Source organism: Podarcis muralis, chromosome 13 (assembly GCF_964188315.1).
Source record: "Podarcis muralis chromosome 13, rPodMur119.hap1.1, whole genome shotgun sequence".
NCBI classification, from domain to species: domain Eukaryota; kingdom Metazoa; phylum Chordata; class Lepidosauria; order Squamata; family Lacertidae; genus Podarcis; species Podarcis muralis.
In genome coordinates, this window is record NC_135667.1 from 1,466,219 (window position 1) to 1,477,065 (window position 10,847).

General features: G+C 55.3%; 2 protein-coding genes across 6 annotated transcripts in view; one reads left to right on the forward strand and one right to left on the reverse strand.

Moving 5' to 3' along the window:
- The window catches only part of MINK1 (misshapen like kinase 1), a 56,315-nt gene extending 54,586 nt beyond the window's left edge, over nt 1-1,729 (forward strand). For all 5 annotated transcript variants that reach the window (XM_028704218.2, XM_028704219.2, XM_077916730.1 and 2 more), the window contains one exon: nt 1,078-1,729. In XM_028704218.2, coding sequence (XP_028560051.2) covers nt 1,078-1,111 — 34 coding nt within the window. In that variant the 3' untranslated portion in view covers nt 1,112-1,729. The remainder of the gene's footprint in view (nt 1-1,077) is intronic.
- A 1,274-nt stretch (nt 1,730-3,003) lies between these two features.
- LOC114582702 (uncharacterized) lies at nt 3,004-10,830 on the reverse strand. The gene is made up of 2 exons (XM_028703934.2): nt 10,688-10,830; nt 3,004-9,305 (listed from the first exon to the last, which is right to left on the reverse strand). The coding sequence occupies exon 2, from the start codon at nt 9,301-9,303 to the stop codon at nt 6,997-6,999; it is 2,307 nt and encodes a 768-aa protein (XP_028559767.2). The 5' UTR covers nt 9,304-9,305; nt 10,688-10,830; the 3' UTR covers nt 3,004-6,996.
- Between the last annotated feature and the right edge of the window lie 17 nt (nt 10,831-10,847).

Here is a 10,847-nt window from a genome sequence, read left to right on the forward strand (position 1 = left end):
CCCCCTTTCCTACCTTCCAATCAGAGGAGGAGGGAAAGCTGCAGCTCCCCACAGCTTATGGGAACAGGGTGTGGGGAGTAGCTGGGGGCCACTTTTGCGGAGGGGAGGGGGGAGAGAAGAGGAGGAGGAAGTGTGGATATTCTCCCGTTCTGAGCCATTTCCCCCATGTCCCTTGCAGGCAGACCTCTTTGGCTATGTGAAACTCACCCCCCACCCCCCAAAATAATCTTACAGCACGTGGCAAGCATCTCCACCTGCTGGCGTCCCCCCCCCCCTCTCATATCCGTGGGGAAGTTATAAGGGACTGAGAATGAGGTTGCCTCCCCATCCTGGCTCACCAGTAAGTTTTGGGGGGCAAAACCGCTGGCCCCTCCCTCCTGACCCGCCCCGCCCCCCCGACCAGCCAGCCATGGGACGTGTGTTGGATGTATATCAGAATTCTCTCCCGCCCCCCAGCCACCCATGGGGGGAGCTGTGTATATTTTGCTTTAATTATTCCTTTTTGTAATGGCAATTAAGTAATTAACTAACAAAGCACTTTAACTGGGCCCACCTAATCAGGGTGGTTAGTGGATTGGGAAGGGGGAGCAGGAAGCTGGGGGGGGGCTTGGCAGTGTCTCCCCCCACCCCAAACCCTGCAAGGCAGCTTTTTCCTTCCCAGGGTGTTGTGGGGGAGACAGGAGGTGAAGTTGGCTTCTTGCCCTAAGCAGAAGCAAACAGCCTGTCTTTGCTGCGCCCTCCCCCTTGATTCCTCACTGGGTTTGGGGCTTCCCATGGGGGGCGCTGACGGCCGGCTGCTGGAGAGAGGCGGGGGCCACGAGGCCAGATCCCCTTACGCAACCCTCTCCCCGCCCCCCCCTTCCTTGGGCAACTTTGGTTTCTTGTGTATTTTCGCTTGCGTTTGTATATAACCCTCCCGGACCCCAGCGTGGGCGAAGGGAGCAGCCCCCCACCCCACCCTCCAGCAATCAGCGGTGGCCTTGGATGATGATGATGATGATGATGAAGACAACATCTGTTTAATAAAAGAACCAAAATCTGTGAGTCCTCCTCGCGTGGCTGTCTCTCTTTTCCCAGGGCGCCCAGGTCTCTCTATCCTTGCACCCAGTAGCAACCTGGAAGTGGCTGTTGGGATGCTTCCAAGGGAATGGGGGCAATTTGCAAGCCCCCAGCTGCCTCCAGCCCACCGGACGATCTCCGTTCCTTGGCTCAGCATGAAACCTCAGCATTTTGGCTAATCTACCTTATTTACATATAAAGACACACGGAGCACTGCAACATGGCTCCCTCTCTCTCTCTAGCATCAGACAGCAAAGAGAAAAAGAACAAAGGACAATAGTCCCACTTCGCGGAACACAAACATCCTGTCGCCGTCACTTCCCACTCTGTGAAAGACAACAATCCCATGACTGCAATCACGGAGCAGGAATTCTAACAGGCTGTGCTCTGCCTGCAAAGACAGAGGCAGCAAGGCTTCTGAATATCAGTTTCCGGAAACCACAGGAGGAGAGATTGGCTCTTGTGCTTGGACCCTATTGCAGGTTTCCCAAAAGAGTCACCTGGTTGGCCCCTGTGAGAACAGGATATTGGACCAATTGGGCCAGAGACCTGACCCAGAAAGCTTTTCTTACATTTAGAATAACATTACGTTGCCCCAGCTGCTCTGGGTGGCTTCCAACAGGTATAAAAACATAATAATAAAACATCTCACATTTAAAACTTCCCTCTACAGGGCTGCCTTCAGGTGTCTTCTGAAAGTTCATTTCCTTGACATCTGGTGGGAGGGTGTTCTACAGGGCGGGAGCCACCACCGAGAAGGCCCTCCGCCTGGTTCCCTGTAACTTGGCTTCTCACAGGGAGGGAACTGCCAGAAGGCCCTCGGAGCTGGACCTCAGCGTCCGGGCTGGACGATGGGGTTGGAGATGCTCCTTCAGGTCTACAGAGCAGAGGCAGCAAAGCAGTTCCCAGCCAGAGCACCCAGCACCCCTCTGTTCAACTGATGCGCGAATTGCTGGGAGAAGCAGGGACAGCTGCATTACCCTAGCCCAGGATCAAGGCAACTTGCTCGTTTCCCTTGCAGACCCCAATAAACCCGCTAAGACCCCGGGACTCTGAGACCAACACCCTCTGCATTTCCCAGGCAGTTCCCTTGTAAGTTACTCGGAGAGTAAGGGCAGCCCGTGCTCCTAAAGTCTCTCCCAGATCTCAGAAGAGTGTCCTGGCCTCTTAGCTCTGATCCTAAACTCCCAGCAGCAGGAACTCCAAGCGTCTGGGCATGTGGTGGATCCTGTGGTTCCAAAACTGGACCAATCCTTGCCTATACACAACACCAGAGTTGTGGTTTACTCACAAGGAAGCAGCGAGGCTGCTCAGCTCCGTAGAAAGTCCAGTCTAGGTCCCTGGTGGTGGGACAACCCTGTGAGGGGAACTCTGTTTTTATTATAATAATAATAATAATAATAATAATAATAATAATAATATTTTATTTATACCCCACCCTTTCCCGGTTCAGAAAACCGGGCTCAGGGCAGCTAACAACAAATTTAAAACACTTAATTGATGCAACAAAAAATCAGCATAAAATACAGTATAAAACGTGAATAACAATAAATTCAGAATTCAAAAATCAATTTAGGGGGGAAATCCATCCAATAAACAGATGATCACTAGGGCTAGCTGGCTAAATGAGTCCTATTTGGGCCAGCGAGGAGACCAGGGGAGAATTAGCTGTGGGATCCCAGAGCAGGTAATCTTCCTAAAACGGGGAGGGGGAGGGAAGGAAGGAAGGGGAATAAAAGATCAGGCTGAATTCAAATTAAAGGCCAGGTGGAATAACTCTGTCTTACAGGCCTGACGGAAGGAGGTTAAATCCTGCAGGGCCCTGGTCTCCTGGGACAGAGCATTCCACCAGGTCAGAGCCACCACTGAGAAGGCCCTGGCCCTGGGGGAGGATAGTCTGACTTCCTTAGGGCCCTCTAAACTATGGTTCTTCATGGACCTTAAGGTCCTCTGTGGGGCGGACCAGGAGAGGCGGTCCTGTAAATATGAGGACCCTAAGCCTCTCTCCCTTCTCCTGGAAGGAGTGACCGCTGGCTCTTTCTGACCAGCGAGATCCGTAGCCCAGTTGCTCAGGTCCAGAACGTCGCTCAGGTGTGGGCAGCTCAAGGACCCCCCTTTATTTTTTGTATTGCATTTGAAGAGGCTGAGAAGGAAGGTAAGTGACTGGCGGGCCGAGAGGAATGGTGGGGGGAAGATCAGGGCCTTTCTTCACTCTTCTGGGGTAACATTCCCCCCAAAACACACTTCTCTTAGCATTTCACCGCTTAAAAATCCTTTATCCTCCTGCAAAACCTTGGCTGTTCCCTGGAGCCTCGCAGGGCCTCCCGCAACATTGTGGGTGCCGAAAATAAAAAATGGGAGACCATTATATCTATCGTTAAGCACCTTTATAGATCTATAGGTGCTTAATGAGGGGGTGGAAAGCAGAGGAGACCCCTCCCCACCTGCTGCGGAATGGGGGGTCCTGCCTAAATGTGGGGTGCAGGGCAGATGGGTCTGGCAGTGACCTCTGCCCAGGGGGTAGGGTCTGAAGCAATGGGTTCAAATGGCAAGGAGATTCCAACACAACCTTGAGAAGAACTTCCTGGCAGTGCCAGCTGGCAAGAGCCGTTTGGCGGTGGCACAGAAGGTGGCAGGCTCTCCTTTGGGGGGGGGTTAAACAGATGTGGTTCCTGCATCGAAGGGGGTTGGACAAGATGACCTTTGGGGTTCCCTTCCAGTTCTGTGATTTCCCCCCACACACTGTTGCCAAGGGAAATCTCCCCAAGGGAGTTGTGGGTGTCTTTCCATTCTGGAGTTGGTGCTGAGTCCTTAAGCCCAGTGGTAGCTATTTTACCTTTTTTTAATTTTATTTTTTTAACATACTTTTTATTGATTTTCCATCTTTCATTACACAAATCCATAACTTAAAGCATTGCTCACACAAAGCATCGACTTCCTTCCCTCCCTCTTTCTGACTTCCAAACATCTTTTAAAATTTCTTTGCATTTCTATAGCCACTTTTTTTACATTATATCTTCTTTTGACATTCACCTCCTTATACGTACATCAGCTCCTTATTTCCACATTACCAAACATTTCAGCTCAAAGCTACAAAAGTCTTCAAATGTTTACAGTTTTCTTTCATATAAAATATAGATTTGCTCCAGTCTTTTTGAAACAGTTCGTTACGCCAGTTCTGGATCTTGCTGTACTCAACCATCTTTATCTGCCAATATTCCAGTGTAGGAGGGTTCCAGCTGCTTCCATTTCTGGGCCAGAAGTATTCTTGCATCCGTTGTGGCATACATGAACAAATTTACATCTTTTTATTATTATTATTTCCTCACCGATTAACCCCAGCAAAAACGCCTCTGGTTTTTTTTTACTAAAATTATACTTAAATACCTTTTTCACTTCATTATATAGCTATTTTACCTTCTACGTGGCACCGAAGCAAAACCTTTCAGTCTCTCTCACAACTTTTGTGGCACATTCCTGCTCCTTGCAAGTCAGCCCATTGCCCGCCCCCCCAAAAAAACCCCTACTATCTAGTCTTATTCAAGAACTGGGCCAGACCCCGCAAAAAGGCACCGATTCATTCTCCAATGGTCAGCGACCACTGGGTTTATAGAATCCTAGAACTGCTGAAATTAAAAGACGCCTGCTCCTTGGGAGAAAGGCGATGGCAAACCTAGACAGCATCTTAAAAAGTAGAGACATCACCTTGCCAACAAAGGTCCGTATAGTTAAAGCTCTGGTTTTCCCAGTAGTGATGTATGGAAGTGAGAGCTGGACCATAAAGAAGGCTGATGGCCGAAGAATTGATGCTTTTGAATTCTGGTGCTGGAGGAGACTCTTGAGAGTCCCATGGACTGCAAGAAGATCAAACCTATCCATTCTGAAGGAAATCAGCCCTGAGTGCTCACTGGAAGGACAGATCCTGAAGCTGAGGCTCCAAGACTTTGGCCACCTCAGGAGAAGAGAAGACTCCCTGGAGAAGACCCTGATGCTGGGAAAGATGGAGGGCGCAAGGAGAAGGGGGCGACAGAGGACGAGATGGTGGGACAGTGTTCTCAAAGCCACTAACTTGAGTTTGACCAAACTGCGGGAGGCAGTGGAAGACAGGAGGGCGTGGCGTGCTCTGGTCCATGGGGCCACGAAGAGTCGGACACGACTAAGCAACTAAACAACAACAAGAACTGCTGAGCTGGAAGGGACCACCAGAGCTATCTGGTCCACCCCCCCCACTGCAATGCAGGAACCTTTTTTACCCAACGTGGGGCTCAAACCCACGACTGAGATGGAAGAGTCTCCTGCTCTGAGATTGGGTTTCACAGGGAGGCATCCGAAGCAGTGGGAGTGAGTTCCTCTGACCCCTTTTTTCTGGCTGCAAGCTAGAAGTTTATAAAATAATGCATCGCCTGGATTAAGTAGCTAGAGAAATGTTTTTCTCCCACATGGTCAAGCCATGAAGCTGAATGCTGGAAGGTGCCGGGCAGGTAAAACAAAACCCTTCTTCACGCAGTGCAGAGTTAAGCTTATGGAACTCCCTGCCACTGGAGGCAGGGAAGGCCACTGTCCTGGATGGCTTTTAAAAAGGATGGGAAAAATTCATGGAGGAGGAGAGGGCAGCCGAGGGCAGCTGGACAATAATGCTTGGGAACCTCAGGACGCGGGAGCGGTTGTTATGCTCAAATCTGGCTTGCTAGTTTCCTATATTGGGCATCAAGTTGGCCACTGTGAGAGCAGGATGCTGGACTTGGTGGACCCCTTCGGCCTGACCCAGCAGCCTCTCCCTATGTTCAAACTGTGACTGTGCCCCCCCCCCTTTTTAGTACATATCTCTCTCTATGTGCGCATGTGCATATGTGCTTAGGAAAAAAACAGTGGTACAGTGGTACCTCGGGTTAAGTACTTAATTCGTTCCAGAGGTCTGTTCGTAACCTGAAACTGTTATTAACCTGAAGCACCACTTTAGCTAATGGGGCCTCCTGCTGCCGCCATGCAATTTCTGTTCTCATCCTGAAGCAAAGTTCTTAACCCGAGGTACTATTTCTGTGTGCGTGGTTTGGGAGCTGTACAGTCAGGGAAAAACCAATGCTGTCCAGGGTTGTGAAGACTGCGGAGAGAATAATTGGGTGCACTCTTCCCACCTTGGATCAAATCTATGCTTCCAGGTGCCATAAGAAAGCTGCAGAGATAGCGCAGGATAGTGCGCACCCCGGAAATGATCTCTTTCAGCTTCTGCCTTCTGGAAGAAGACTAGGACTAGCCGCCTGAGAAACAGTTTCAACGCAAATGCAATTCTGGTTCTAAACGCAGCATAAGGAGTCTTTATAGTACATTGTATTTTAAGCTGGGGTTTCAGAGTTTTTAGGGGTTTTGAATGTCTTATGTAGATTTTTCAATTTCATTGTATGGGACAATGACAATAAAGATATCGTATCGTATCTGTAACCTGAAGCGTATGTAACCCGAGGTACCACTGTACTTATTCCAAAATATACAGCAGTTTATACCCATTACAAAGCATATTTTTTGTATAAAACAGCTATCTAATCTAAAAAAAGAAGAGAAGAAAGGAAAAGAGAGAGAGGAAAGTAAGAAGAGGAGGAGAGAGAAGAGATTAAAGAAAGATAATATGCAGTATCCACTCAGAAAAATCCAACCATTCTATCTTCTGGAAACCAGTTTTCATTTTCAGTCTTCAAATCCTGATATTACAAGTTCATTTTCTCTCTTTTCATGCAAAAAGACCCTGCCTCTAAATGGAACGGTCTCCCTCCTTCCTTCCTTGGAGGTTTTTAAGACGGTTGGGTGTCCATCTGTCATGGATGCTCTAGCTGAGATTCCCGCATTGCCGGGGGCTGGACTAGATGACCCTAAGGGGACCCTTCCGATTCTACGATTCTCCATCCCTGCCCTCGCAGGGGGTCCCTTGGCCCTCGGACCTCCCTACAAAGTGCCGGTGCCATGCCTCACCCGCACAGCCCCAATGGCGTCTTGCCCGCGACCCAAGCTGTAGGCAGAGGGCGCCCGGCCTCTCCCGCGTTGCCAGGGCCACTTTTGCGTTGGCCCCGGCAGGCTGACGAAGAGCCAGCTGACGTGGCGGGAGGGGGCGGCCTCAAACACCTTGCAGACGCGGTAGGTGCGGGGCACGGCCAGAGGACCCTGCGCTTGGAGCCCCTCCAGCTGCCACCCTCGGGGAGCGCCCTTCTGCTGCAGCTGGCGGTACTTGACCAGCCGGGGCCCCGCCCCACCTCGCAGGGCCGGGCGCTGCAAGCTGGCACACAGCCACCCCAACCAACACAGCAGAGCCAAGGTGGGCAGCACCGCCAGTGCCAGGCAGGCAGCGTAGAGGACCAGGCGCAGCAGGCAGCAGTGGGCAGCCATCCAGCCGGCCCAGGTCCTGGGCGACCAGTGCCAACTCCGCTGCGGGGCTGTGGCTGGCAGCAAGGAGCAGTGGCAAGGGGCGGGAGGAGGGCAGCGACTGGGAGCTGAAGTGCTGAGAGGTGGCAGGGCTGGCGAGGCCGTGGCACTTGGCAGAGGACGAGAAGTGGCAGCCACCGCCGTCGGAAGGGGTTGGAGAGTTGATGCGGGCAGCATGCGACTTGTGGAAGCGGCTGGCTCCGGGGTGGAGGTGAGAACAGGACCGGGGAGGTTTTCTTGAGCCGTAGTGGGGACACGGGGAGATGGTGCGGTGGTGATGGGAGCAAGTGTGGCGACGCGCGTGGTCGGCGCTGCAGTGGAGGGTGGGGTGCGGACACGCGTGGTCGGCGCTGCAGTGGAGGGTGGGGTGCGGACACGCGTGGTCGGCGCGGCGGTGGACGGTGTGGTGTGGACACTCGTGGTCGGCGCTGCAGTGGAGGGTGGGGTGCGGACACGCGTGGTCGGCGCGGCGGTGGACGGTGTGGTGTGGACACTCGTGGTCGGCGCTGCAGTGGAGGGTGGGGTGCGGACACGCGTGGTCGGCGCGGCGGTGGACGGTGTGGTGTGGACACTCGTGGTCGGCGCTGCAGTGGAGGGTGCGGTGCGTTCACGCGTGGTCGGTGCGGCGGTGGAAGGTGTGCGGACACTCGTGGCTGGTCCTGCGGTGGAGGGTGGGGTGCGGACACGCGTGGTCGGCGCGGCAGTGGATGGTATGGTGCGTTCATGCGTGGTCGGTGCGGCGGTGGAAGGTGTGCGGACACTCGTGGCTGGCGCGGCGGTGGAGGGTGGGGTGCGGACACTCGTGCCTGGCCCTGCGGTGGAGGGTGGGGTGTGGACACGCGTGGTCGGCGCGGCGGTGCTGGAGACCAGTGGCGTGTGGACAGTGGCGTGGGGCTCACTGGTGGCGGCGCCCCCTTCCCCTTGGCCCCCGTCGCTGTCTCCCTCGGGCCCCTGGCAGTGCGCCTGGAAGTCCATGACGGGGCGCCCCTTCTCGGGCGCGGGCGCCTGGCACTCCACGCTCTCGGGCTTGTTCTCGGTGATCTCCTTCCCGGGGCCTTGCACGCGAGTATACACGCTGGTCTCGTACTCCAGGATGTAGTTGCGCAGGTAGACCAGGGCGCAGTCGCACACCCAGGGGTTCTCCGCCAGGTACAGGTAGGCGAAGTAGTTCTCCTCGGGGAAGAAGCCCTCGGGCACCCTCTGCAGCCGGTTCCTCTCCAGGCGCAGGATCTCCAGGCTGCCCAGCCCGGCCAGCAGTTCCCGGGGCAGCTCCTCCAGCAGGTTGTCGGCCAGGTCCACGTCCCTCAGCTTCTGCAGCCCCGCGAAGGCTCCCTCGGGCAGATCCCGGATCCCGTTGCCCTGCAGCTCCAGATCCTCCAGGGCGCGCAGGGCGCGGAATCCGCCCGCCGGCAGCCGCGAGAGCGCGTTGTGCGCCAGGGCCAGGCGCCTCAGCGCAGGCATCCCCTGCAAGGCGGGCAGGCTCTGCAGGCCGTTGTGCGACAGGTCGAGCTGCTGGAGGGCGGGCAGCGAGGCGCCGCCGCCGGTGTCCAGGGCGCTCAGGCTGTTGTTGGAGAGGTCGAGCTCCACCAGCGCGCTCAGGTGTTCGAAGGAGGCCAGCGAGACGCGGCTCAGGCGGTTGGAGCCCAGCAGCAAGATGCCCGTGTCCGTGGGCAGCCCGGCGGGGACGCTGCTCAGCCCCCGCCCCACGCAGCTCACCTGCAGAAGGTCCTTGATCTTGTTCATCTCCGACTCGCAGGGCGGCGTCGCGGCGTCGGGGGCTCCGGCCGCGGCCACCAGGGTCGCCAGAAGGACGCGCAGGGCGCAAGGCAGCATCGCTGGGGAGGGAGGCGGGAGAGAGGAAGGCATGCGGTCACAGAGGGGCCACCCAGAATAATATAATTGGGGGTGGGCCGGACACCCACAAAGTCAGTGGGCAAAGCTGGTGGTCTTGCCTCCAAGAGAAACAGTTCAGCTCTCCGCTCCGCAGCCAGCCAGCGAGGCCCCCTTTCCGTGGGGGGCTCGGGCACAGAGGCAGAGGGGTCCCCGAGTCCCTCCCCAAGGAGAAGGGGGCCTCACTGGCTGCAGAGAGAAGGAGCTGCCCCCGCTGGCCGCTGCAACACGGACCTGCGATGCCCCAGGTACATGCCTGCTGCGCATGGTGCCTGTGACATCGCGCACACTACGTGCAGCCATGTGCAGGTGACGCCGCACCTCTGCGTTAGGATGGCGCGCACCCACGGTCCTGAGGATGAGGTGCGAACCCTGTTCAGGCCCGTCTGGGATGTCAGGGGGAAAGGGCGCAGAGAGGGGCGTCTGCTGAGCTTGAGCGCATCGCCTCGAGCAAAGAACAAGGTTGTCTCTGAGCACGTGCAGAATACTGTTCCTTCTCCTTGGGAAGCCGAGCCAGCTTTACTTCTGCACGCTGAGAGAGGCGTGCGCTCCTCCCTGACCCCTTTTTATGTGGGGGGGGGTCCTCTGGGGCTTCCTGCAAGCAGCTGCAGAAGCATCACTGCCGTGTCCCCCCACCCGCCCAGCCTGCACCCAGGACTTGCCCACCCGAGGGTCCGGCCAGGGAGAAGGCCTCTGACGTCGGCCAGGGAGAAGGCCTCTGAGCAGGAGCAGCAGGGGTCCAAGTGCTGAGGTGAGCAGAGGGGGCCCCTGGGGGATTCCCTCTATCCTTGGAGCCTTGGTGGGGGGGACATCCCGGGGGGAGAGGCCTGCCTTCTCTGTGGCGACCCTGACCTGTGGAACTCCCTGCCTAAGGAACTCCCTGCCTAAGGAGCGGCGCCCTGCCGAAGACTCTCATTCTCTGGCTTGACTTCTTTTGACACTCGAGGGTTATTTTTACGACCCACCTTATTTCTGGGGTGGTTCAGTTACTTAAAGTCGTTTTTAATTATATTGTGTTTTGATGCGTCCTGGGACCTTAGGATGAAGGCTGGGTAATCAATCAATCAATCAATCAATCAATCAATCAATCCTGACTGCAGAACACACAAACACTCCATTTTCCAGCGAGCGAACCACAACCTTTCTCGCCACAGCTAAGAACATGGTTTCCCCTTCTCGTTCCAGCCTGACGAGGAATTCTGTTGCACCCAAAAGCTTGCCCGCTGCTTTTCCGGCCGGGTTGGCAAGAGCAGGCCGTGGGGTCTTCCAGCAGAACTCCCTCCCCTCTGCAAAAAAAGTTATGTCTTCCACACACCCTGAATCTTACCTTCCTCCTCTGCTTCTCCTGGGCACACTCAACGCCTTGCTTGCTCTCTCTCTCTCTGGCGCCCTGACTCGAACCCACAGCCTAATCTCCTGCGCCCTGAGCAGCGGAAGACCCTCTGTGGTTTCCTTTCCTGAACCCCCACCGCCCGCCTCCCCTTCCA